The 21,744-nt window shown below is 36.3% G+C and overlaps 3 protein-coding genes across 3 annotated transcripts; 2 read left to right on the top strand and 1 right to left on the bottom strand.

Annotated features, from left to right (window-relative positions):
• Window positions 1-294: 294 nt before the first annotated feature.
• Window positions 295-979, bottom strand: LOC116174795 (dormancy-associated protein 2-like). The gene is made up of 2 exons (XM_031492789.1): window positions 886-979; window positions 295-835 (listed from the first exon to the last, which is right to left on the bottom strand). Exons 1-2 carry the CDS (start codon window positions 901-903, stop codon window positions 617-619), a joined length of 237 nt encoding a protein of 78 aa, XP_031348649.1. The 5' UTR covers window positions 904-979; the 3' UTR covers window positions 295-616.
• A 15,112-nt stretch (window positions 980-16,091) lies between these two features.
• Window positions 16,092-17,165, top strand: LOC116174768. The gene is made up of 5 exons (XM_031492757.1): window positions 16,092-16,233; window positions 16,291-16,412; window positions 16,472-16,694; window positions 16,739-16,886; window positions 16,937-17,165. Exons 1-5 carry the CDS (start codon window positions 16,197-16,199, stop codon window positions 17,112-17,114), a joined length of 708 nt encoding a protein of 235 aa, XP_031348617.1. The 5' UTR covers window positions 16,092-16,196; the 3' UTR covers window positions 17,115-17,165.
• A 1,955-nt stretch (window positions 17,166-19,120) lies between these two features.
• On the top strand, window positions 19,121-20,406 carry LOC116174758. The gene is made up of 5 exons (XM_031492746.1): window positions 19,121-19,286; window positions 19,338-19,456; window positions 19,501-19,723; window positions 19,775-19,925; window positions 19,979-20,406. Exons 1-5 carry the CDS (start codon window positions 19,244-19,246, stop codon window positions 20,175-20,177), a joined length of 735 nt encoding a protein of 244 aa, XP_031348606.1. The 5' UTR covers window positions 19,121-19,243; the 3' UTR covers window positions 20,178-20,406.
• Window positions 20,407-21,744: the final 1,338 nt, after the last annotated feature.

Here is a 21,744-nt window from a genome sequence, read left to right as displayed (position 1 = left end):
TCCTTCCTTGGTGCAAGCCTCGACACCATAACGAACCAAATAGCGAAAAAAGTAGAACAATAGCTCTTAAGATAAAGAACTAGTAGCGTCGCAAAAGTAGCGGACGGACGGACGGACGGACGGGCGGACGGACGGACGGACGGACGGACAAAGTGGCCACAATAGCGCATTTTTTTTTTATTTTTGTGGAAATGCGCTAAAAATCTTTAATAACTCCGTAATTGCTAATCTCTTTTAACAACTCGCGACATTTTCAAGTTTTCGTCAATGACTTTTCGAATAAAAATAAGTCTATAAAATTTTGTACTGATCTTATTATTGGGAGTTTTTTATCTAATAAAGCGTTAGAGCTCAAACGTAACTTATTTCTACTGACAGTATCGCTGTTGGTACGTAAATTTTAAATTCTACATATAAGGTCACTAGTATTGATAAAATCTGTTAACCTAAAAGAACCAACCCGATTTTGCTTGGAAGATGCAAGGGCGTAGGAAAGAAGATATACTCGTAGTCTTTCTCAACTCAATGTTAAACATTTACAAAATTCGTGCAAAGGTGACTGGTTAATAGGTGTATGTAGCAAACTGGATTTCTTATAAATTGCTGAGAACAACAATTAGCGATGATGCTGGTGACCATAATGGCTTCCGCCTCCATGGTGACCGTCACCTCCATGTTGGGCACCACCTCCGTGATGACCTCCACCTGCAGCATGTTGACCGCCACCGCCGTGATGACCTTTACCTCCATGATGGCCGGAATCATGATCGGGGATGGCATCTCCAAAAGCCACTTGAACTATACAAAGCATCGCCATGGCGACTACCAAGTACACCTTCAACAGGAAAATTATTTACATTTAAAGGAATAATTTATAAACGTTACCGCAATTGTTCGAATCATTTTAAGGCGCAATGCTCACTTTATGAACTGATTGAGGATGAGATGTGCAAGAAATTTATAGGCGATCCATAAACACGTGGATCGCACTTCTCTCGTCCTTTATTTACTTACGGCGCAATATGAAATGTTAAAAGTGACATTCTTTCATAACTAATCGACCATTGAATATTAATAATTAACATGGAATAAAAGTGGTGTATCAATTTACGCCATATTTCTCTGTAATTATTAGCATTACAAATGTTTCTAAAGAGTTGAATACTGCGCGCAAAAAAATTGCTTAGAGAAAGAGACGAAAGCCCTCGCGAAAGCCTTTCCGTTCTTGGATGTTTTGGTAACTACTTGTGGGTTTATTTCCGTCACCATTATACCAATTATAAGTATATAAATGAATTGTAAAATTTCAGAGACAAAGTTTAGCACTCATAATGCACGGCTCTTCCACTTAACCTCTGTTGAAAAACAAATCCGGCGTAATTATACTATAAAAATGTAAGAATCGCTTGTATACCGTATTGCGGTGTATTGGCCCCTGTGCCGTAGGATGGTAGGATTAAGTGATGTACATCCGACCTGAAGCTTATGTTTCCCATAGATGTGACGGGGTCTTGGTGGTTAAAACCTTATACTAACAGATCAGATAGATCAGAATGGCTATAGAAGTCTATACAATAAGTCAACAACGACCCAGTTGTCTACTTAGTAGGGGAGCTAGTACGAAATCCACTGAACGAGAATGATCAAAATTTTAACCGATGGAGTTCCATTTTGCCCTATCAGAGTATGCTAAAATCGATCGTCTGCCGCCTCAGGTCATACGACTTAAGGCGCTGCGGGTACTTCTTGTGGTACCAATTCTGAAAGGTTGTTTTTCGAAAAAATAACTTATACACCAAATGAAAACGTTGATAATAGCTCTTAAAAAAATATTTTAAAAAATCACGCACATTTGATAACTCCGTAAAAAAATAATCCTTAGTCGGTTTTTCACGAACTTTCTACGGTTATAACTATATTTTTTGTGCATAATATTTGAAGGGATTTTTAAAATCAAATGACACTTTTTCCCCTACTAGCTAGCATAATTATATTTTAAGTCTGAAGTTTCGGTTTTTTTATCATTATAACTACGTTCCAACGGTTCCATACAATTCACATCTCGACCTAATCTGGTAACGGGTTGTCTTTAACCATAAACAACCCTTATTTTCAAAAATTCAAAAAAATGAAATCAAAACGAAGAAAGTGGTTGCAATAGCGTCCCCAACATGTTATCTTTACAATATGAGATATGTTGCCTTTACTAGAATCATTTGTAAATAAAATTCTAAAAATCATATCTCTATCGGTAAGTTGACATTGCTCAGTTTGCGTATGGCACATTTGATTTTTACTATATGCGCTGTTTTTCTTTAGTAGCAACATGCGTATGCGCTTATATCTGATTTTTATTACATGCGAAATGTTTGACTATAGTAGAAGCGTGATTAACATTTCAACAAAATATATTAATAAATAAGAAAGGTGATATTGCACAGCCTGCGCATGCGCACGTTATTCGTCAAGATTTTTCTTGGCGCCGGTGCCGGAGTTATAAGATCCAAAAAGAACGAACTGAATATTGAAAACTGTAGAAGTATAGTTAAGGCAACAGCGCACCCAACTTCGTTGGTAAATACGCCAAAAATGGGGTTTTAACACGTATAAAAACGTTTTTAAAGTACTTGAAACACTTATTAGATTCCCTTAAATTATTTCAAGTGCTTCGAAAGCCGTTATAGGCATACTGGGATACAAACCGTGTAGGTAGGATAGGTAATGAATTACAGTTTTAAGGGTGTCAAAACTAGATCCACTTGAAATTAGGTCTATGCATTGTTCTTATGTAGTACATGGCTTGCCAAAAGCTCAATATTTTATTGGTCACTATAGTAAATCCAAATCACTTTCCCTTTTGAACCTACGAATGTGTAATTTTTCCGCTTTTACAAAGGCCTTTTTCAGACCCTTGAAATTGACAAGGTTAAAACGAGTACCGATGAAGAATGTGTAGCGCACTTGACGTAACTAATAAGGTGTTTTTTTATTCCGCATTGTTGATTAATATGGCATAATTTATCTAATGCTTACCAGTGGCGTAACTAAGGTGGGCTACGTACCTTGGCAAACGTAAGTTTTACGCCCCCCCCCCTCCCCTCCACAATAATTGGCAAAGAGATTTTCTATTGCTACAAATTTTTAGAGAAGTGAAAATATATAGTGTTCACGGCGAAGTCGGCACCATTGCTAACTTTGTTATTATTGCAGCTACCAAGTTGGTTATATTAGCAAAGATGAAGCGTTTTTTCTCACGATCGCAACCGTCGAATCAGAAAAATTTATTTGGTCCAGGGGAAAACGAATAAAAATAAAACAGTATTTTGAATTTTGATAAATCAGTTCAGGAAAAGTATTCAGCGCGACGCGTGAGGGAGGGGAGGCGACAATAAAAATAATGAGAAAAGGAAAACTACGCCGCGCCCCTTTCCTGCCCTGCGCCCCTTGGCGCTGCCAAGGCCGCCAAGTCCTTATTTACGCCACTGATGCTTACGTTTGTATCTAATTACAAACATTGAATTAATTTATGTGTGTTATATAAAAATATCTTCTTCGATTGCGTTATTAAACTGGTGGTATATCGTCTACGTCATATTTTACGTTAGAATTTATTTACTTCACACTTTTTTTTCTTTTCTAACGATAACTACCGAAACTCGCGTTGTTATTGTTTACTTACAAACGCAAATACAGGCCGTGACGTCTAAAACTTGAACCTAGTTCAAAAACTTTATTAAGACTCTCTCGCGATTAAAATGCGAATTAATTAACAACTACACATCGATTGCCCTGGTAGTCTAATGAATCCCAAAGGCTTCCCCAAAACTAGTTCCCACTATTATTTTTACTTACTACCCCTTTTTAATATTGCGTGTAATAACTAGGTACGCAATGTTTTTTAATTGTGCCAATTGGAATCGTTATATTCACGAAAACAGAAGAAAGAGGTGGGGCCAACTATCGAAATCTTGCTGAATAATGTCCTTCTGATCAAGAGAGTGACCTAATGGTGAGCTAGCACTTGTTACCCTAATTAAGAAGACCAAATATGATATAAATCCCAGACATCTCGGCTCCAGAGACTTCCGAAGCCCATTAAAAAACAATGTTCCATAGAAATTAAACGACGCAAAAAAGGCATCACATTTCCAACGCGGTTGCAAACTGTGAATATCAATTATTTGGAAAACTTGCTAAACTTTGATACTCTGTGCTCCTGTCTGTGCCCAAACTACTCAAGCCCCTATAGTTTCAAAAAATTCAACTTTACCTAAATCTCTAAAAATTGGAAAAAAAGTTCAACATAAAAGTCGCCGTTACATTATGTAACATTATACAAACTACTTAGTAAAGTAGGTACCCGTCGTTAAATGGAAGTATTACAGGCTCTTAACGCGATAAAAAATAATCAAAATGGTTGTAACGTCAAATACTTCGGATGCAGGACACTGTACTTCCCATTCCAACGTACACCTTATATACCGCGTGTTAACCAAATTAGGCTCATCCCTCTAACTTTGACAGAATTGACAATATGCATATAAAATTTTAGTGAGCGATATTAGGAGTAAGAACGACTTGAATACTATTTAAAGCAGTCAACTCGTTTTTACTCATAAGATTATCGACTAAAATTGTACATTCCCATCAGTTCTCCCATAGTTAGGTATAGGTTAACTATAAGTATGATTTTTTAAAGAAAATTAATAAGTTGCAATTTATCGGTACTTAAGGGAACTTAATGATGGGAGACAATATGTAGAATAGTGCCAGGTAGTTTCTTTTGCATTCCTTGTTAGGTAATGAATTTGCCGCATGAGGTATTTTCGGGTGCTAAGTAGTCTATCTTTACGTCGTCGGTTTGATTTTATTTTGTAAATCGCGGAAACTATTTTTTAAATATTTTTAAATAAGAATAACAGGTGTCATTAGAATGCACAATTATTTGTTTCACTTTATCTACCCTTACGGTTAAAGTGATCACTGTATCTATCCTTACGGTTAAAGAACGGCTTAGCCTACTCATTCAAACCTATTAAAATGTCAATTTAACATGTGGTATAAAATAAACGATTTTTGTATTCACAGATCTAACTAAAAAACTAAGACCGATAATAAAACTATTTTTAACTACATACGTCCAATTCGTCATTACAAAGAATATCCACTATCGCCAATTTGTAAGACTACAAAGCAGCGTTTTATAAGAACCTTTACCTACCTGTTTTTTTCATATATGGGGGATGGACTATAAAGGGGCCTTAAGTACGAGTACTGGATAATACGGAAAAAAGAATCTGGCAAAAATATCAAAGGACTAATCTACCAAAAGTATTAAAACACAGTAAATGCAACATAGTAAAGTGATTCTAGTGGTGGCGCCACCACTGCACTTTTTATCCGGAGTATCATCTTAAGATTTTATGACGGGACTAACGGCGTACCAATCATTAGATAAAGCGCAACAGTATTGCGCCGCTGAATTCCACACAAAATTGTCCGAAATAAATTCGTCTAAAACTCTCGGTTGTAGGTGGTCAGTTCATAAATTGACCTCATTTGCGCAATATAACGAGAAAGACAGCGATAAAAAGAAGAGGGCTCTCTAATGCAAACCAATTTGAAGCCTGAACATACCTAATCCCAGAGCATCGAAACGGGATTGCTTGGGAACCTTATCTTAGATCATTAACGAACAAAGTTCGGTGTTGGTATTAGTGGTCAACTATTATCGATTGAGGGAAAGTAGTTTTCGGAACCTAAATTTTAAACAGCCAATACTCTTGTCCTGTGTCAAAATAATTTACGAACAGGAGTATATTTTCGCTAGGTGGAAGTTGGGTTATACATAGCAAACTAATATCCCAGCATCAGTCGTACGGAATGACTAATGACTACGGTGTTTTGTCTTATTCCCCACCACCCGTTTGGCTAAGTTTAAATTAGAAACGTCTTTTTACAATCTGAGAACGTTTTCTTGCATCGATCGTTATATGAAAACTACTATTGGTCAAAAGGCGGAGTTCTCTCCCTACCCCTTATATCTATCCCTCCGTTACGTAAGTAAAATGTAAGCAACCCCCGAGAATTTTCATTCATTCATTCATGCGCCCAAAATCTTTTTTTCATTTTTACGATACGTTTTAAAGAAGCACCACGTGGAGCAGTGCTGTGTTTCAGGCAAATGATTACTTTTTTCTCATCGATTATTATAATTTGTGTTGGTCCTGTGAGTATGTTTTACAGTCATTAATCGGTAATTGCCCAAGTGTTTGCGGTCTTTTCCCAAATTGAATGCTTGATGTAGTTAGCGGAGCTTAATTGTACTAGTCGGAATAGAGAGATTCAATCATGGTTCATAATTAGTGCTTTCATTAACGTCACTTTAATCTTCTGAGTGTCAAGAATGATCTTTTTGGGAAAAATTTTGCAATCTCGGCGAGCGGAAAACAAATTTAATTGTCTGCGGACAAATAATGAAACTTAAACCGTGAGTTAATGAAATGTCGCCGTAAACATAGTCAATTACCCTGGCTTGACTACATGTTTAGTTTATTCTGCGCGGTTCCAGATATACCTACTCTCTCACAGAGAATGCATATCAAATAAAAACCTAAACAAACCGAGACAAACTTACGCCAACTGGGGAAAGTTGGACTGCAGTTCCAGAGTTTGACGTGAAGTAATTTCAAGTCACCCTCTGAACAGAGCAAGATCGTAGCGTCCTTACCGGCGGAACCGAGCGAGACAGTAGTCGGAAGCATTGAAACAATTTGCTGAAAAGCTCTGCGAAAATCGTTTGAAATACGATGTGGCTGAGACTTTGTAACCTCAACACGAGTCCTAGAAACTTAGTTTGTATAGCACTTATTAGTTCTTGTAGTTAACGAATTATTCTATCCTCGTCTTTTGTACGGACTACGAGTTTGAAAGAGACGGAAGTAGCTGCGGATGGTCACACTAGAGCTGATTGCAGCGTACGCCGGACCTAAAATAAACATTTGATAGTAGCGCAATTTGTTCATATTCTCAGATGACCTAATTTCTATGAATAATTGAAAGCGACCTATGGCCAGACGGCGTTCATTATTCAAAGACGAATCCTAGCGCCAGCTTTCAAAAGTTGTAAAGTAAAGCTGCGGCTCTAACGCAAACGAATGCAGATTCTGGTCGTATTCTTCAGGGGAAATTCTTACAGCGAGCCTCTGCAGAGAGTATCGACTAAAGAGGTAGGGGAAGACAAGGAGGGCTAAGTTTCGAAATGTCTTTGACAGAGACGGAAATTGTGTAAGGGTAAAGGGTGTGAGAAGGCAAGATGGCGTCCGGGCGCGGTCCCTTGATATCGGCTTACTGCTGGCAATAAGATTTGCCTGTACAGTTCTGGTCATTAATATACATGAGCTTAGAGATGCTGCTACGAGTTGAGGATATTTTCAGATTAGGGAAGGTATTGTTGCTTATATATACTCTACTCTGGTATTAATGGGATGCTCTTATGTAGCAAACTGTTCTGTCGAAACTTTATATATAGGTGCTATTTAATAGTGCCTATATTTTTATTTAACGCGCGGGAATTTTAAATTAAATCGGACCCCGTATCGCATGCTATCATAAACTTACACTAATTTAATTGCCTATTTCTGAGACATGTATGATTTCTTCAGAATGATGGAGTTGGACTGTAATAACAACAACTATTCCCAAATTTCGAATAAACATACCTAAATTTGTATACGCGTACTCGAGTACCTATTATTCTGTAATAGAGGCTTCTGTTTGGAAATGTGTTACTTAGTACCTATAAAATTAATACTCCTGGACCCACACTAAATTTTTTAATTTGCTAATTATTATTTAAGCATTATAGTACACTACTACGAACAGGACTTCATTCGAAATTTATTACATAAATATACCACAGGAAAATAGCATATTTTGGAGGCAATGAAACTTTGTCTACCTTGGCACTAAAAATGAGGATCTGCCGAGTTCTACCAAAATTTAGGAGTCCTATCCCCCTCCTCTGGTAATGAACAAGGGGGAAATTTTGCACATTTTACTAACTAGGCGAGTGAAGTATCAATTTCCGTGTAATTTTTGCGCTCAAGCGAATGACACCATATTAATACTTGAAGGAACAATATTTTGCGAGATATGAATGGTTTTTGTTGAAAAAAATGGAAAAAAGTAGGATTTAATCAGCAGAAACAATTGGAAAACTTTTGCACTAGGTACAGTACGTAATATCAACTATGAACGCATGTTTAGTTATTAATATTAAATTAATTCTTTATTTTCTCCGGAATTACAGAGATAATCGTCATCGATGTCTACAGGGGCCACGTCATTGTCCATGGTCCGAGTTGGAGCAAAAAAGCCCCTCGCAATATTTTGCATATAGGCGAGCAAGGTATCCCACTTTTTAAGCATGAGCACTTAAGAGTGGAACATCCCAGGGAACATCCAACAAAGATTCATCTGCTCTCCGTCCTTCTTTACCTGTAGCAGTGGTCTTGTCTACAGCACACTCTTGTAGGGCAGGATTTTTCTCTAGAAGTTTGAGGAGACGGTTTTTACCCTCAGTCACAAAATGCTTAATTAAAACAAATCTAAATAAGATAACTGTACGGTTGCAATGTCAATATGCCTTGCTAAGTACATTTGAGGACTTTTATGAGAAGTCACCGTTTTATGCTTGCAAAAAGTTGTACAATGCATTGCCTTCCAAAATTAAAAGTATCAATAATTTCAACTCGTTCAAACATATAGTTAAGAAATATTTAAATTTTAAATGAATTCTATGATTTGCATGTAAAGCCGTAAGTAAAATTCTGTGAAGGAAACGTAGCCGTGTGTATAGTGTTCTGTTGTGTATTCTTGTAATTTACTCTTGACTTGCATTATCATATACCTTATAATATGTTTAAGATGCTAATAAATCACTTTATTATTAGTATTATTTATTATTAGCTAAAGTACGTGAAAATTAAATTTTACGAAATTATGCTAAAAAACAATGTAGGTTTCTCAGAATTAGGTACTGAGAGCAATCAAGATAACCATCACATCCACATCTTGAGAAACTACTGTTGGCAAGTGATGTTTAGATTATTCTACAGCTGTTTATACAATTAAAAGATCGGCATCGCCTGGAGATTGTCCCACTTCGAAATTGTTCTGGTTGAGATTATCAGTCGACATATTTATCAACCGCTTTTTTTTCGGAATTTACGAGGAATCGATCTTGGTTTTCATGAACTGCAGTGGTAATATTAATTTTGAATGGAGGAGCGAAGTATCGGTACCGGCAAATTGAATTTTGAATAGATGGCTGTATCTATTGTTGGAATTTAACAACGCAAATTTGCCGCGCAGTGCGTATCGATTTTCACTTTAACATTAGTTAGAACGCACAGAATTTTAATTGCCATCATCAATATACAGTAATCTCTGGCGATTCACCTATATAACTCCTATAGTGAGGATTTTAATTGCGTTTTTTTCTTATCGTAAGTATCGCTATTTGCATTGAAGTGTACCTGTCTTTAGGTCCGGTTGATATTTGTGTGTAACGATTTTCCATGGACAACTGTTGCTTTATCTACGATTAGCCCTCCTATTTAAGAGGTATGTGCATTTTAAGATATCAACGAAGAGGGTTTAGATTCTAAATTGGCGATTCCGCAGTAATTACGACGGATTCACCTATATAACTCCTATAGTGAGGATTTTAATTGCGTTTTTTTTTCTTATCGTAAGTATCGCTATTTGCATTGAAGTGTACCTATCTTTCGGTTCGGTTGATATTTGTGTTTTACGATTTTCCATGAACAACTGTTGCTTCATCTACGATTAGCCCTCCTATTTAAGAGGTATGTGCATTTTATGACATCAAGGGGGTTTACTTTTGATTTCTTTTAGGGTTTTAGATTGATATTAGGGATCGATCCTTAACAAAAAGACAACTTTCACAGCTCTTTAGCGTAATTCATAGCTATTTTGCCCCTTCTAGGTTATATATAATCTACAAAGTTCAATAGGTTCCTACGACGCTCGAGGCGACAGCGTTGATATCTCGTCACCTTTCCCTGTTCTCCCAGTGGACCAACCGCCCACGGACATTCAAGTAATTTGTTAACATTAGTACCTACTTAGTATCTTTGCCATCTCGGTTAAGTTATGATCGAGTTTGAAACGCGAATTTTATTATAGACCGCCACTTCCTTCTGAAGTGGCTGACAAACTAAGTACCGTACTTGGTATAGAAGCATATTACGAGTAGAGCGAGGCCCTTCAGGCACTATTCAACTAATTATATACCGAGCCTTGCAGGTTGGGAAGTTTTTTAAAATTCATTTCAGGTTTTGGATGCGAGCATTGAGCTCATTTCTTGTCGTCCACACCTATTTTTATTCCAAGGTAAGAGTGCCTTGCATGTTTTACTTGTACTTGGCCGTATACGTGCGAATTTTTGTCCGTAATATCCATTAATGTGTGGAAAGCTGCTTGAGTGCCGCTCACCATTGGTAAGTGCAACCGAAGGACGAAGATCAAATGCCCAGAACGAACTACCGCTGTGACAGATCTCAAACTTATTGTATTTTCTTGTCTAACCCTGAGCTAGTTGACTGTTTATGCGGAAAGTTTGAGGAAACGGAGCCCTAACTCTCCAAACGTTATAAATGGTTTTGCGAATGTTTCACATACAATAGGCAAACGTGTAAGTATGTTCAACAAGTCTCTAGCACTAGCAAATGGATTGTAAAGTTCGAGCTACTCACCACTGCTGTATCTTTGTAACATCTGGGTCGTCCCTTTCCTTGCGACTTTCTCTCGCATCCACGTGTTGTTCAGATGTCATAAGTTTAACTCCAGGCTGATCTTCAAGTGCTTCAGTTAGTGAAGAATCATCATTTCAGGGGACGTGCCACTGCAAAACTTGTTAGTACGCCTGTTTCATTTTTTGAGATGCATCTTCTACTCGCTTGTTATTTCTGCTTCAAGAAAGTTACGAACCAGATTAACCATTTTTAGGTATTGCATCCAGAATTTTGCTGTAGCACTTCTCTCTTTTATTCTCTCCATTTCATAGGTGAATTTACATTTGAAACTAACAACTTCTTCCTTGCTGGGAGGAAAACATCATTAAGGAATCTTTATAAATCCTCAAAAGAGTCTCGGGTTTTCTAAATGCCTTAGGGATTTTACGCGGCTTTAGATCCTCTATGAGTCTTTATTGGTTGTGCCTTTAAGAAAGGCATTTGGGGATGTCCAAATAGAATGTTGTATAACTTTTAAAATCTTGATTGTTTAAGAACTGAGCCTTTCTCAGGTTTTATGGGTTTTTAAGAACTTTAGGAACCCAGTATGTGTTCAACTGTCTCCAACAATTTCTAAGGGCCTTCATGAGCATTTAAAAACTCGACTAGTGTTTATTAGAGTTTGTGATGTTTTCGTGATGCAACATATAGTAATTATTTTGATGATTCTAGCGCGAGGAACGTTTCTAAGTCTAAGCCGGGAATACATCTGACAAACGTTGTCATTCGTTCGCGTTGCCAAACATTTATGTCTTGCGTTCGCCATGTGTGGACCGCGATTCGCAGCGATTTCAATATGGTACAAATGACTAGCAGTGCGAATGAATGTTTTCCATCGGATGTCGGTAAAAATTAAAAGATCAAAAAGAAATGGCAAGCCACAAGTGACAGCAAACGTTGCTATGTAGACGCGTTTTAAAGCGTTTAGGTGCAGTCTGCTTACGTTTTAGTACGAAAAGGTCGATTTAACTGTTACGGGGAAATTTAATTCAACAATGAGTGATAATCAGTTAATTATAGCGAGTACTTCATACATTGTTATAAGTACAATTTTAAAACGACAAAAAGAAAAAAAGAAAAAAAAACAGAGAAGTGTATGGATGCACGAGTTATATAGAAGTAGAGGTACATACGATGGTATGAACTTAGTATCAGATTTGAATGACACATTTCAATAACAAAAAATAAATTTTTACAAAATAGCACAAATGCGCGCGAATGTGTGGAACGCTAGCGTATGCACTGGCTCGGCACGTGTCTGTCGCTCATGACTGTTACCACAAACGTTGCCAGAGAATGGGTGAAAACGGGTAACAACGCGAACGAACGGCAACGTTTGTCAGATGTATTCCCGGCTTTTTAGGTATCTACAACTCAAATTACATCCTTCATCCTTTTTAAGGGTTCATTTCTTAGTACGAGTGAGATAAACTAGTGTAGCTATTTTTGGAAAGATTGGAATGATAAACGGAGCTTTAAACTATCTGTGATTGGTAGTACAAAAGACACTAACCAATAGAAAATGTAGTCATTGCATTGCCATTTTGAAGATAATTCGCCATTTGTGAGTGTGAAAGAGTACTCAGTAATTAAAGATGGGATCACTCAGAGTTGGAAAAACTTAATAGATTGAATCTCCGAGCGAGCGAGGAGAGATCGCAAATCACTTCTGTTAAAAAGGGAATTAAGATTTTCGGCGTAAAAATAATTGAATCATTTGTTTTGTTTTTCCGAACAAGTTTCGAACCGGTTATTCCATAGAGCAGTGTTTCAATAAGTTGTGTTTTAATATACAGAGTGAGTTTTTTTCATTTTCACAATGGGGATCTCATAAACTGTAAGAGATACAAAAGTCGCTTAAAAAGAGAAAGTTGTGCAGAATTTTATGGTGATTAGTTGTCCCATTCTTGTAGCTCTACAAATAGCGAAGTTATGGCCAAAAAATTGAAAAATGTAATTTTCGAGAATGCACTGGCGTCCATTTATTTTCAAAGATATCAAAAAAAATTTTAACCAAACCCTAGTGATTTTTTCTCAGCTTTCTGATAACATTTTCATGACTTGTGGGTTTCGAGTAAATCATATCCACTTTCCGATTTCTTATGGACGCCATCTTGGATTTTTACGTCAATCGATAGCGAAAAAATGACAAAATTGTTAGTGTTATTATATTTCGAAATGAATCTTGAATTTTTGCCTTGAAGTTTACAATAATGGCAATAATTCCATGGCCGTGTAGATGATCGAGACTATGCAACACAATAAACAAATTAATTTGGTTTCAATCACAAATAATTTCAAGCAAGCTATGGAATTATTGCTATAAGAAATACGTTGTAAACTTCAAGGCAAAAATTTAAGATTGATTCTCAAATGTTTAGTATCACTGGTTTTGTACCTTTTGCTCTTTCGAGTGACGTAAAAATCCAATATTTCTTAAAAGTTTGTATAAATGCCTTTAGAGTCCTCAAGAGCCTGCCTGCAGAACTAGTTGAATAGTACAAACCTAGTTTTGAAAACTGCTGTGATATTCCGCTACGAAGATCATGCTCTATTTATAAAAGGCACTGGAAGGCACGACTGGCCGTCACAAAGTAAAACTTTGAGAATCAAGAAATGCACAAAAGACTTTAGTGCTCCTCGATGAATGGCTCTAATGAAAGACAAGCCTTTTAAAAAGGACACGAGAGATGTGACCGACCTATACAAAATTGTTCCATTTGATCAAATCTTGGGAAAGGGATAACGAAACCTAATATGGTGTAGTCCAACTAAAAGATACCTATATCCTTGCAAGCCTTTTCTCGAGTTTCTAGCAAAAAATGCGTATTAGTATTAGTGTTTAGACACATTCATTCACCCTTCGTCACTACCGACTCAGTGGTTTAGATCTCAGATTAGTGCAATTTTCATGTTACTTTAACTTTCTTATTGGTAAAAAAAACGTTTCGAGCAGCGTAACTACTTTCAGGCTACCGCATAAACATTCTGCAAACAACATAGATTCCAAGTACTTTGAAAATATCAATCTCAGTTGACTTTTGTTAGGATTTGAAGTAGGCTTTCACATTAGGCAGAACGTACTGTCAAGTGATTGATATTTTTTTCAATCAATTAGCGTGTAACACTCGCTTACAACCAATACTTGTCAAAGGAAACGCTTGAGATCGTTTAGTTACTGTAAACGGATATTAACATCGTTGCATCCAAGTAATGCGGGAAATGCAATCTGCTATATTGTGCATGAAACAATTCCGCGCTTCTCTCCGTACTTTTGTGCATATCTCCGACATTCTATTCATCGTCGAAGTCAAATTAAAGACCTTTCGAAACGAAGACACCATCAATATTATTGCGGCATAAGCTCGAATAAAAATTAACGACGATGGTTCGTGTTAGTGCGTCGTGTCGATCCAAAAACGTTGTAATAGGAAATTAGATGTTAGTTGTAGTATAACACAGACTAGTAATGAATATATTGGAAGGTACAAAGGCTAAATTACACAGGAGGGTTATTGTGTAATAAAGCATTGTTCTCCAGAGAAATGGATTATTCTGAACTATATCTATAACCCTTCTTGTCTGCTTCAGCTCCGGCTTAGATAACTTCGCCGTTTTGCTAAGGATAACATAAATCCTTTCCAAAGGCTATCTAAGCTTTTGTTTCCCTACATGAAAATTTCATCAGTTTAAACTATTTTACAACTATTTCAAAACTTTCTATTGTTATTAAAACGAGTTAATTATGCACTTAAATAAAGATTAACGTGTTTACTTACTCTCTACGAATATTCCTGATCGTCAATCTGCTTCTGAAACAAAAGAAAAACGTCTTAATCGATTTCAGACTTTTTTCGTTTGTATTACATATTAATATGCATCGAAGGCACACTAGATATTCTTATGGCATAATCAAATCGAGTTTGATCTCTTAAATCCCTTACAAAAAATAACCTACGAATTTTCTGCATTGTTGATCTACAAGTTTCGCATTTCACGCCTATGGCAAGGTTCAGTATTTTTGTAGCTTAAAAATTGGGTCTGTATTTTTCGCGAATTGGTTTCAAAAAAATCAAGCGTTTCTAAGATTGCAAGCCCTGGAACTACTGTGGCCATTGAAATTACAAAAAGAAAAAAACCCCTAGGCGCAAAGTTTTAGGTCTAATAAAAATATGTCAAATTATTTACAGAACAGCTTCCTAGCTCAAACCAAAAATCGCGTTTTTAGAAGACTGGCTAAACGGCTGAACCAAATTTGGTTAACTCCAAAACCAGCACTAAGTGTATCAGGTGGTCGCTTTAGGCTTAGAAAGATTCGGTTTCAAATTTACAAATTTGCCAGTATAGAAAATTGCTTCATAGTGAAAAAGAACGAAATTAAAATGCGATAGATAAGAAGCAAGTGTGCAAGCAGATAAGATTCAAAACGCTACAGTGTTGCCGGTGCTAAAGATATATCCCCTCACATGTATAAAAAAGTTGGTTTGCGTCGGGTCCGTTTCGGTTTTTTGAAACTACATTAAGGAGAAAACATAATAACAATAATTCAAAAATGGATTTTAAAAAATACTGTTCTATTTAAAAAATCAACTTTGATATCCAAATCTACTTTTTTACGCACCCTGTATATTTTCTCTTCAGTGCAAAAAATGTGCAAGTAAAAATGATTAGACATGTGCGAGCATTTTTTTTGAAAATACAACACCTGATTTTTTTTATGAATTTGTTCCATATTTTAGCCGCTCACTGTACTATGCGATCCAAAATGAGTGGCTGTCGAGTGCCCTTTGGAATTTTTGTTTACATGTTTAACTTGAACTTCCAAAGGCGACTCTACAGCAACTCATTTTTGATCCCCCGTTATATTCAAACAGGCCAATTTACATGAGTATTTATTTGAGAGTAATCGAACCAGACTCAATAGGTTAGGATTTTCAGATTGTAAGGGGCAATAAAGAACCAACCTTCCGCAAGGTAAGAGCCATTACAAATTCATTTATTACTGAGCTAGCCGTGGAGTTAATTATTTCATTACAAAAATTAAATTGTTACAGTAAAATTGTTACCAGTGCCGTAGAAATTAAAATTTATTGTATGAACCGTTACAAGTTACGACTTTTTGCAGCAAGGAATCGCATCGCGTCGCCGAGCTGAATGCATCACAAGTGAGAAGAGACCTTTATACTTAAAAATTATTTGATAACATTTCAAATGTTTTTTGTTTTCAAGACCGCATTAACCGGGTTAAATTATTTAACCTTTCACCTATTATACGTACATATACGCTATCGTTATAACATTTAAGGCTATCAATATTGATATTTTTCAATTTCGTGACTACTGTTATTGAAATATTATAGTCAACTGAAAATCGCAATGATAGACAGACACGGTTTGGTTCTACTGTCATTATGTAAGGGATGAAAATGAAATAGGTACCATGTAATTCCATAGTTTCCTCAACGTATAGGTTTGGGACTAAATGCTTTTCTAATAGACTATTCTTTCGATCAAATATGGCTAGGGCTTACATCAAAATTTAAAAGCAAATGTGCGTCGGTAGGAGGACCCCAGGCTTATTCCGATTTACAGGTATTTACTGGCATGGCAAAATCCCTTGAAGAAATTAAAATGTACAAAATGCATTTTAGGTGGCTGTACGTGATCTAAATGGATGTGCACCTATTGAATTCAACAAACCCGATACGATATGTACAGAACAACGGGGCAAAAGCTACAAGTGTTACGAGGACTTCTTTGAGAAGTTCCAAAAGTGTATAGATCCACAAGAAGTGTATATAAAGAATCTAGTTCTCTTTGCTCACAACATCACGTTCGACAATAATTGCAGAGACGAGGGGAATGACTTATTGGGTAAAATTGCTTGATTATCCCAGGTTAATAGAAGTTCTTTTCAGTGAAGAGATCTAAGTTTCAAAAGAGTTCATGCCACAAACATGGAGGGGAAATCTTCAGAGTATTTGTAAAGACGTGCGCCCAAGAGCTGAGTATAGTACGGAATCTTTACAAACGCGATGACGTCATTACGGAAACGGACCTTTGCAAGTGAGTATTGCCAAGTTTGTGTTTTTGGTTAATCAAACTTGCTGTTTTAGTGATATTGAATCGTTGGCTAAATGTGATATTAACGTGTCCAGATTTTGCGAGGATTACGATGATTTCCAAAATTTCTTGCAGATCGTATTTGGTTCATACCAGGAAGCATGCGTTTATAATTTAGAAGAAAAGAAGGCTATACAAGAGTTAACTAAGAAATTATCTGTCAACATGTAGTAATCAAAAACATCCTTTTAATATCTAATATACATATACAAATTAATAATATACAGGGCTTTCATTTCAAAAAGAGCCACGGATCGTAATAACACTAAGGTAAACCTTCCATCAAACTTCTCCCCAACTATCTAAATAGAGAAATTTTTGCTTTTTGTGCCAAACATCACTATTTCGTAAATATTGTTAAAATATCTTCTTTTTTGTCTGGCAAACTTTGTTTTGGGTTTTGTCTACGTTTTCGATTTCGACCGTTCTGCGCAGATGACGAAGACTAGGAGAGAAAGTTAGCGGTGGAGGGGCATCACTCTTTCCCTGGATTTTCTCATTATTTATTTTGTTCGTTGTGTTTTGAAGGTGCATTTACAAGTCGTAACCATTTTATTCTTTTTTGTACTACCTATTAACCATTGAATTGAATGTCACAATTTGTTATTATTTACGTTTTGCATAAAATATTTGTTTTTGAACAACAATATTTAAAATATGTTTTGCTTGGGCGATAATGAACTTTATAACATGAATTTGCGGGTTTAATTCATTTATGGTAACTGTGGCTGCGCAGACCCATTTTGATGTTTTCTTATGCACGGGCAATTTATCATTTTACGATTTATTTTGTCTAAATTGAACCGTTGATGTGTTTCGTGTGTTTCATACTCAAATGATTTATATCGTTTACCATTTGTAAGTATGATGTCATTTGTATCTTGTTTGATTAATTTGTTTGCCACATTAGATTCAATTACTTGATTTTCGTTGTACGATTTGAGATTTTCGTATTTCTGTTAGTATTTTCAATTCTGTTGCTGTAGTTAATTTATATCGTGTATTTGAGTGTGTTGTGCCAGTTTTTTTGTCCGCTGGTTGATATTTTCCTGGCTTTTCGGATTTGTTTTGCTCCCCTCCGTACGTAATAAATTTCACTTGCTTATTCCCTCCGGACGCACAAAAATTCTGTCTTTTATTTAATTCCCTTCCCGATTATGTCTTACGTTCCAATACATAAAATAACCGATTACACAACGTAGGATTCGTGACATCCACATCAAACCGACTGCTACCGAGATTCAAAAGTGCCGCGAAACGTCAGTCGTTTCGACTTGAAAGGGAGGTGGCTCTGCTCGTAGTTTTCCCCAGAGTTCCTAACTGTAAGTCAACGCTTTCAGGGTCGGATTGGGGAACCCCTAGGATCAGTACAGACTTTTGATGATATTTTAATATCAATTTTCGACAATTTTTGAGAGACGTATTAATAATTTTTAGTTTACAAATACAAGGCCAAATATTTTTTTACACATCTTTTAAAACGCACGCATAATTTAGAACCTTCCAACACGTGGACGACGCAGTTTTGCTCTTTTAGTATAAAAACAGTCACGTCAATCATCGTAGGTAGCCGCCGACTGCAAAACTGATCGCCGGTGGGGTGTAAATTGCGATATTATAGTTTCATCTCTATCTACCCATGCGAAGAAAAAAGTTTCGCAGTGGGCGGCTACCTGCGACTGTTTTTATACTAGACGACGTATAGCTGTTTGAATTACACCTGCAACTTAAGAGTTTCTGTTCTTTAAGAACATGAAACCTATTCCTCTTTTTACGATGAAAATGATGGAGACTACATTCGACCAAATGCAGCAGGTCTGCAATTTTTGAAAAAGTGTAAATTAAGGTTTTGTATTTCTTTTTCACTTAAGCAGGCAACCATCTTAAATTAATAAGTGGAAAAACGTATGTGCTACATAAAAATCATAATAAGTAATTTTGTTTTCAACAAGAAAAAAATGTTAAAGTAAGTTTTAATCCCACTTTTGGCCGCCATCTTGCTTTTAGGCCTTGGTAGCCGGAATTCAGCGGTGTCCAATTACCCTAAAAACACACGTTCGTTGTCTCACGATTTGTCGTTAGAACCTTTACAATGCGCTTTACTGAGTTTCTCGCCCAGACTAGTTTCTTTACAAGATTAATTTAACTAGACGGACTACACCTAAAGTAGGCAGATATAAAATTTGGTAAAAGGAATGATCGATAGTGGGAAATTTTACGCAGAATAAGCGATAGCTGAGTGTGTCATTACTTCCTACAGAATTTGGTTCATTTATGATAAGTTCGTGTAGTCGGTGTAAATGCTTTTTGCAATGTTCCCGTTCTTGCTAGTTTTAGTGTTAGGTGAGTGAAAAATTAAAATTTCACATTGAAAAAATCAACACCTCCTACTAGCTAACAACGTTTTTTCACAACTGAATGATGACCTGTCGTTAAAGATGATCAAACTATCAACTGGACTCCAACAAAAATGTACCAAGAATGCCGATTCATCCGCAATGGCTGAAATCATAGTAAGTGTTTACGTTTAATTGTACAGTAATTTAATTATCTTTAGATGTCAGCTCAGCAGACCATGGCATGTGCCAATCAACATTATTCCAACGACATAAATGCAAATGGTTACTGCACGAACGTTGGCGGTACTGTTATAAAATGTATAGAAGGTCTTGCGGATGCTTCAAAAAAGTGTTTGGATGCAGACGAAAAATATTTTCCGGATTTCGTTTTGAACGGGCAGAAGCGTATCCTGGATAAATTTTGCAAGACAGATTATCAAAGTAAGAAACTTATTTGCCCTTAATACCAATTGACTTGCTGTTTATTCTTAGATAGCATTAACAAACTAGCGGCGAGTAAGTGTAAAGTACCATTTGCGCAGCTCTTGAATACGGAATTTGTGTCAACCTGCGTACCGAAATTAAAACTAATCGAAAATCTCGACAAGGGTGTGGTTTCATTACAGAAGTCAGTAATCTGTAGGTAAGTGTGGCTAATCGGGTAACTTGTGCACATTTCCAAAACTGTTATTTTAGCGATTTACAATCAATTAACACATGTATGGTGAATATTGTTAAAACCAACTGTGAAGTTGATTCAAAGGACTTAAAGGTATTCAGTGCAGTGTTTGAAGAATACCAAGTGGAATGTAAAACCAATTCGGCAACGACAAAAGTTACGTTATCATTCACCACCTTAGGATTTATACTTTTAGTTTTGAATTCACTGAAGTAGATTACAATGTTGTACAAACCCAGGCAATATCAAGAAAAATGTGCGCGTTCAAGTATCCTATATCCATTTCCGTGGCGGATTTCCCATAAAATATTTTTTGTTATCAACGCGATTACTGTACGGTTAAAATAAAACGAATAAAGATAAAAAAGTGTCATATTCTATGTGCTATATAACTTAATTATGTAAACTTTCTTTAAAACCAAAGTAAACAAAATTTTGAACTTCATATTTTAAGTACCTACCTCGTGACCTACCTACTATCAATAAAACTGATTAAAAATACTGCTGTAGTATCCTTTGTGTGATCGATGGGACTTTGGCGCCAATGTCACCCGTTCAGAGCCTTCCGTTCTTGACATGCCATTGACCGAAATGCTCTTCACGAAGTTTTGCTGATTCAAGCTTTACCCTGAGATGCTTGTGGTAAATGACAAGGCTCTGAAATGTACAGCAGCAAGAAAAGCACATTTTTTTAAATTTAAAAATCAAAGAATTGCAACCTGTATTATTTACTTAGTATCTATCTTTGTACCGGACCATAATCGGCCCCCTCGGTCTGGTTCATAAGTTTTTTTCAGTATCATCCATTTGATTATTATTTCCAGTTCTGGTCCTGTATCGCTCTATTAAAGAAGGATCTGTAACCGCGTCAGCATGGTTTATTAGATTTCCTGAAGTTTGCTCCAACTACATGGAAAGTTACTCCGTGTAATTCGTACCCCAAAGCTAAATTTACGTCTTGTGTAGTTTAGTCTGAATGAAGTAAGAATCGTTTCATTCAAATTTTGTCCCATAATTCCATAGATATTGTAGCAGAGTTCCCGCTCGCTCAAAAGTGATTTAGAAATCCACCCCGTCAAGCTTTTAAAGCTAAAAAGCATCTAATGATGTTTTTCTGTAGAGTTTGGACTACTAATTAACCCCCTAAATTCGTCTGTTGATACCGATGTCCAAACGGCCCAAAAAAGGAAAAAATGGAATTTTTCAAAAAGTTCCTATTTTTAATTATCTTTACAACGGTGCGTTTTGTTTGTCGTTAGCTCTAATGGTAATAAAAATGTAAGGATTTTTCTCCGCGCATTTTATATTACATATACGGCAAGAACGCACACATAATCGTTAGCCATTCGCTTAAACGGTGTTTTGCAAATTGTAACTTTTTAACATATCGTTTATAAGGCCATTGCTCTTAGACGAATCAGATTTAAAAAAAAAAGTTTAAATAAAAATTATAGCTGGTAACTTATAACGAATCCAACGAGGGTTATAGTTTGAAAATATCTTTATAATTAAAGGCACAAGGAGAAAAAATGTATGACGTTGCACGCAGTAGCGGTGGTCGCTTTTTAACCGATTCGATGAGTCCCCTCCTTCAAGCAATGTTTTTATTCACTTCAACTTGCGTAAGTAGACATCTTCTTGTTCATGCTCGAACTGAATCTTCTGAAAATCATTTATTTTGATTTTTTTCAATTATTGTTATTGCTTTGTAGACATTTTTGGATTTGCAAATAAAAAATATAATACAAACAGACTGTTTTAGACGAACTAAAACAAATGGCAG

Source organism: Photinus pyralis, unplaced genomic scaffold, assembly GCF_008802855.1.
Source record: "Photinus pyralis isolate 1611_PpyrPB1 unplaced genomic scaffold, Ppyr1.3 Ppyr1.4_LG1, whole genome shotgun sequence".
Classification (NCBI taxonomy): domain Eukaryota; kingdom Metazoa; phylum Arthropoda; class Insecta; order Coleoptera; family Lampyridae; genus Photinus; species Photinus pyralis.
This window is presented reverse-complemented; position numbering and strand designations above follow the sequence as displayed.

Bases quoted from the DNA above. Each gene is read 5' to 3' on its own strand.
- LOC116174768 (XM_031492757.1), top strand. From the start codon at position 16,197: ATGATAGACAGACACGGTTTGGTTCTACTGTCATTAT. The intron at 16,413-16,471 runs GTATTTACTGGC...AATGCATTTTAG, and splicing joins AGGCTTATTCCGATTTACAG to GTGGCTGTACGTGATCTAAA. The intron at 16,887-16,936 runs GTGAGTATTGCC...TTGCTGTTTTAG, and splicing joins ACGGAAACGGACCTTTGCAA to TGATATTGAATCGTTGGCTA.
- LOC116174758 (XM_031492746.1), top strand. From the start codon at position 19,244: ATGCTTTTTGCAATGTTCCCGTTCTTGCTAGTTTTAGTGTTAG. The intron at 19,724-19,774 runs GTAAGAAACTTA...GTTTATTCTTAG, and splicing joins TTGCAAGACAGATTATCAAA to ATAGCATTAACAAACTAGCG. The intron at 19,926-19,978 runs GTAAGTGTGGCT...CTGTTATTTTAG, and splicing joins CAGAAGTCAGTAATCTGTAG to CGATTTACAATCAATTAACA.